Below are 5,845 nucleotides of genomic sequence, written 5' to 3' on the forward strand. Positions count from 1 at the left end.
GGGGAATTCTGCATATAGGCTTGTAAATGACTATTTGAATAGTGTACACAAGTTTAAAATGGTAAAATAAACTTGTTCAAACAGCTACAACGCACAGAAACAGCTGGTTGCAGCAAATGATAGTAGCAGTTGCTAACTATGCAAAATTTTCACTCACAGTTGCACCAGAATTTAGAATAAACACTAGAATCAATCTGGACAACACAAACAACGCTGAACAAGATCCTAATTCACTAGATGCTTCCTTGGTTTGGTCCATCAAACTACATTGACACGAATGAAACGTCATCCATCCTTGTAACTCAAGAAATTATGTGTTACTATTTCAGAAAAGTTGGTTTCAAGAAGTAAGCCAATTGGATTTTGAATCATAAGGTGGTGGCAGCTATAACTTTGAAGCCATGGAAAGTGGTTTTGAGGACTTTGAAGCAAAAGGGCCAATGAATTCTTGCTGGTAGGCTCATGCTGTGCAGCTTTCTCTTACATAAAGTGAATGTCCATGTGCCAAAGTGTTTCCAGTGCTGGCAGCTCTTTCTTCAACCCCTTTTCGATTCGTTTGTAGCATTTGTTGGGTCTTGTCATGGCTCTTTTCTATTTCTTGGGATTTGCCTATTCTTGTGATTGTATTCATAACGATAATTTATAGCTAATATTTGATTCTTATTCCTGTCTAAATTATCTTCTCTTTCTCTGTGTCTAATCAAAAGAATTGGATGTTGACATTTCATTCAACATCGATAAGATGAATTGGAACACCAATTCAGAGCATGAATGGTTTGAGTGTCACAGGTTCCAAAAGAAACATGATTTTGGAACCTTTTGATTATTGTTAGAAGTAGTGTTGTATCTTCTTTTAAAGAAACCTATAAATAAAACTTCATCTTACCGGTTCAAAATACAACTAATCACTTAACATACAAAGCAACTCTCACAAAGCATCTCTCCCTCTCAGAAAGCAACTCTCCCTCTCACACACGTCCTTCCAACTAATCACTCAACATACAACTACCATAGACACTTAACTTCCCAACTAAAACCACAACTAAACCAAAAACCATTCAAAAACACTAAACTAGTCAATATTACTCACTACACAGATCTTCAAACGCACAATCACAATCAACATCAACTCAACAAAATCAAACACAAATTGGATTACAGAGACCGTATGAAAACACAAAATAAGCAACTTCCAACAATCACAATTTACAACGTACCTCCACGACAACCCCCTCCAATAGCCTCCCTAGCGATGATGGAACACCTCCTCACGTAGCAGCAGTCGCGGGTTCACGCAGCGACAATGGAATTCCTCGTCACACAGCAACCCGCCCTGCCTCGCGATAATGGCGACAACCCCCTCGACAGGCAAGCACCTCCAAAATTCTTGCCATAATAGCTGACTTCAACCACCAGATTCCTTAGGAGCCCGCAATGCGACTACAATGGACACTTGTGACTGAAGAGCGACCGCAATGGAGGATTGGGGAATGAGGGTTTGCAGAGAAATCATACACTGGAGATTGGGGAACAATGATTGCAATGGAGGATTAGGGAACAATCACGAATGGGATTAACGAATGGAGTTAGGATAGAGGGCAATTTCAGAGATGGTGAATAGCTTCTGCTGTTTTAGTGAAAAATAGTTTTTGCGAAATGGAGGAACGAAAACTCAATTTGTTATTTCATATAATCGAACTACTTATTGAAGGGCAAAAGACTTCGGTAAATAAGACTTCGCTTACCGACGACCTAAAGCCTTCAATATTTCACTACTCTACAGGCCCTTGGTAAAGCCTTCGAAAAACTGAAATTAGTGAGGGCCGAGAAGCCTTTGGTAAAAGCCTGTCCGGTAATTTGCGTTTTTAATGTAGGAGACAAGATGGCCATATTGAGATCGAATATGCTTTTGGAAAATCAATAGATAAATTTATTTATGTTTTTCAAATAAAGTGAAATGTATAACCTAATCCATATCTTATAAATTTTAACACAAGCATGGTAGTTAATTGCTTATAAGAATAGCAGGCTATTTATTCTTTTTAATATTATAACATAACTCGTTAATTATAATTTTTAATATGGAATGATGTTCAATTACTACAACAAATTTATAAATTATTAATACAGTTTTACCAATAAAAAAAATTCTTCCGATAAAAAAAGTTTATCAATGAATTTTAAAATTTTAATTATTAATAAAAATATTTATCTAGATTTGTGAATTAATAAGAATATTATGATAGATGGAATTATTTATTGATAAAATTAGTCGTTAAATGATTTATCAAATAAAAAAAAATATCTAATTATATATTAAAGCCGTATTTACAAAAACCCTCAAAATATTTAACTATACAATTCAATGTTCTTGTATATTTTACTTGTTATTCCAATATGTGATTGTGTGCTCCATATATAAAGAAAAATATTTAGAAGAAAATTTCTAGTCATCACGGACTCTAATAATATTATATACCGACAAAATCCAATGAGAAAAGAGGATCACCAAAAGATATCCTTTTATTGAACACCTTTTTGACATATATATTACCCACATGCATTTTATTATTATTATTACACACAAACAATAAAAATATTATATTATCATCAAACTTCACAGATATTGTAGTACATACATGAACATTATCTTTGGCTACAACCTTCTTTCAATTCTTATTTGGTGGCATCTTTTTAAGCCTCGACAATATGAGCATCAAGATCCTTAGTCATATGGTCATATAATTCCAGGTAGCCATATGGAGGATGAACATCCTCTCTTAGCTTCTCATATTCAATGGTCCATTTGATTGAAGTTCTGCCACCATCCTTCTCTATGACTTCAATGGTTAGCTTCAACGGCTTATATTTATCATCCACAGCTTCACCAAAGAGCTTGAATACAATTGTTTTATTCTGTTCATCAACCGATTCAATACTTTCAAGACATGTTACTGTCTTACCGTCTGTTGTTTCACAATAACCAATCATTTAAACACAAAAATATTATTACAAAATTATGTAATTGATGACTCATTTTCTAAATTCATGACAAATATATTTAGCCTCTATAATATATTTTTTTAAATTCCGATCTCCATACAATGGTAATTTTTCTATTTCTATCTTTTTCTTGCCTTTGTTTAAACTTGGATAAAGTTTGGCAAAAGCTTTGAAAAAAAAATCAGTAAAACAGTATTTACACATACATCAAACTGATTTTCAAATTCATAAAATGTAATATAAAAAATTGATTTTAAACTTAATTTTACTAAACTAACTTATTAAATGAGATTTATATTCAATTATATACTGTAAATCCGTCTTCTTTCTAATTAATGTATAATTTTTAACTCACTTACTTCACGTCTAATATATATAACTTGAACGTAAGACTAAACAATAATTCGATAATAGTATCATGAAAAATGACATAATAGGCTCCACGAATAACATGTCATTCTAGAATGAGCTTTCAATGAGAAATGAACTTTAAATTTATTAAATCTTACAAAATTTACTTATAAAATAATGTTTGTATTAATTTATATATTATTGTAAATTCATCTTAAGAAATAACCTTAAGTCTAACTCAATTTTACATAATCAATTTGTAACGTAAAATTTGTAACTTAAAATTTGCATTAATTTGTATATCATAACTCTACCTTAACTTTAGTTGACACACACATCCTTAATCACTACTTAGTTTTGTTGATAAATCAATCTCACTAAATCTTATATGGACTTAATAATATATATATATATATATATATATATATATATATATATATATTATAAGAAAAATAATTAGTGTTTTTCATAAACTTATTATCAATAATTCCATAAAGATTCCATTTTAACAATAATAAAAACATAAAATAAGAGGACTAATCAAATTATATGCATGAGTGAAACTAGTTTATTGTAATAAGTATTAATTATTTTATTTTCTTATTCTTTAAATACCTATTGAAAAGTATAATCCAAATATGATAATAGGTTTGGTCTATATGCATTAAAATTAAGTAAGGAATAATATTATAAGTCATGAATTTCTCACAATTTGATTTGTCTAACATATATATTTAAACACAATTTAATAATGAACATAATTACCTAAGGTATAAGTCCAGTGTTTGACCGAATCATTGGTATGCCAATCATCACCTTGATGGAGTTTGGCTCCATGAATTTTACCAGCAACGTGTTGAACATGGTGGAGCTTTTTCGTCAAGATGTGGAACCATTTGTCTGCAGTTGCATGAACTGGAAGTTCAGTGCTAATTTTTCCAGTAAGTGACATTATGAAGGATTGAAGAAACAAACAATTGAGGAAACGAATGGGATAATGTAGAGAGGGATGAGAATTACTCCTTAAATAGAAAAATTCTTACCAATCTCTTCAGCTACCAACTAATTATATTAATTGAGCATGCTTTTGAAGAAATAAATTCTGGCTCATGTGATAAGATAATTAATTATTTGTATATTTTATAATATTTAACTATGCTTAACCTAAGTGGTTGTTTTTCTTTTTTTTACCCTAACTGGTGAAATGAAATTGGAAAATTCCAAATAGGAAAAAAATATTTAACAACTTTTTAACAATTTTTTAACAATATATATGTCAGAATTTATAATTAATTTGTTTTAAATATTTTTAAATTTAAATTCAAATAAATCAATAAAGTAATGACACTTGTCTCATTGTCAAAAAAATTGTCAAAAAGTATTGTCAAAATATTCTATTCCAATGAAATAGGCGAATTGATGCACATTTTCGAAAAGCAAAATGATATTTCAACACCACATTTTGACACCAATTTGACACTATCCAGGTGTCAAAATGTGGTTGGTGCATTTTAAATAATAAAAAAAAAACTGATGTTCAGTACATGCAAGGGCATAGTTGGAATGAAAAAACCAAAATTTTCGTTTGGCGGTTTCTTTTGTGCATTCGTTTTCTCTTTCGTGCTTATTCGCTTCTCTCCAAAGCTTTTTTCACCACCACCAAATGCCCTACCGTGTTCCGATTAGCACTCTCTGTTTCGTTTCGTTTTCTTCGGTGAACCCACTCATTGCCTCTTTCGTCCTCTCAGATTACCACAATCTCTTTAGTTTTCTCTTGCAATCTCCGGTGAACCCACTGATTGGCTCTTTCGTTCTCTCCGAGGAGCACTCTCTCTTTCGTTTTTCGGTGAACCCATTCCCTTGCTATCTTTGTCTTTTGGTCATTTTTGTGTTGTGACTCATTGCTATTTGTTTGTTGAAGTGGTAAAGGCAGCGCTATCTCTCTATCTCTGGTTTTGGTGAAAGCATTGGTCTCTCTCGTTTTGTGCGTTTGGTGAAAGGTCATCTCTGCCATTCTGATTGTGTGTTAGATTTTGTTATTTTGGTAAGTTGAAGTGTTCAAATAGTAACGTATTCTCTAGTACATAGGTTGTATTGTTGTTTTGTGAAACCTAACCATTTTCTACACATTTTCCCTTATGACTGCAGCTCCAATGGTATTCTCATTCCGGTGTGGTGGTCGGATTCGTTCTTTCCGTCGTTGTGACCATCATCATCGTTGTTGTGTTGACGGTGTTTTGTTGGCGGTGTTGAGTGTGTCTTCGACGAGGCATGGATGCTTCCACTCAGCAAGGTCCTTCGACGAGCAAGGTAAGTTTGTTCTTCCTTTTGTCCTTTTTGTTTGTGGTCATTTGGTGGTTATTTTCTTGGTTGGTCCGTTTTGTGTTTGGGTATTTCGTTGTTCGTTATGGGTTCCTTCAAGTAATAAGGTCAATTTTTTGTTCGTAGTGCGTTTGTTGAAAGGGACATATGGCCATTCCGTTTTTGGGAA

At 32.4% G+C, this 5,845-nt stretch overlaps 1 protein-coding gene across 1 annotated transcript; it reads right to left on the minus strand.

The window, feature by feature from the left end:
* Window positions 1-2,492: 2,492 nt before the first annotated feature.
* Window positions 2,493-4,349, minus strand: LOC106753536 (MLP-like protein 43). The gene is made up of 2 exons (XM_014635354.2): window positions 4,120-4,349; window positions 2,493-2,966 (listed from the first exon to the last, which is right to left on the minus strand). The coding sequence occupies exons 1-2, from the start codon at window positions 4,304-4,306 to the stop codon at window positions 2,695-2,697; spliced, it is 459 nt and encodes a 152-aa protein (XP_014490840.1). The 5' UTR covers window positions 4,307-4,349; the 3' UTR covers window positions 2,493-2,694.
* Window positions 4,350-5,845: the final 1,496 nt, after the last annotated feature.

The sequence above is a fragment of the Vigna radiata genome, unplaced genomic scaffold (genome assembly GCF_000741045.1).
Source record: "Vigna radiata var. radiata cultivar VC1973A unplaced genomic scaffold, Vradiata_ver6 scaffold_137, whole genome shotgun sequence".
NCBI classification, from domain to species: domain Eukaryota; kingdom Viridiplantae; phylum Streptophyta; class Magnoliopsida; order Fabales; family Fabaceae; genus Vigna; species Vigna radiata.

What these genes read in the sequence shown, in the direction of transcription:
- LOC106753536 (XM_014635354.2), bottom strand. Translation starts at nt 4,306, where the DNA reads ATGTCACTTACTGGAAAAATTAGCACTGAACTTCCAGTTCATGCAACT. An exon ending in ACACTGGACTTATACCTTAG is followed by an intron (nt 2,967 to 4,119) that starts GTAATTATGTTC and finishes GTGAAACAACAG; the next exon opens with ACGGTAAGACAGTAACATGT.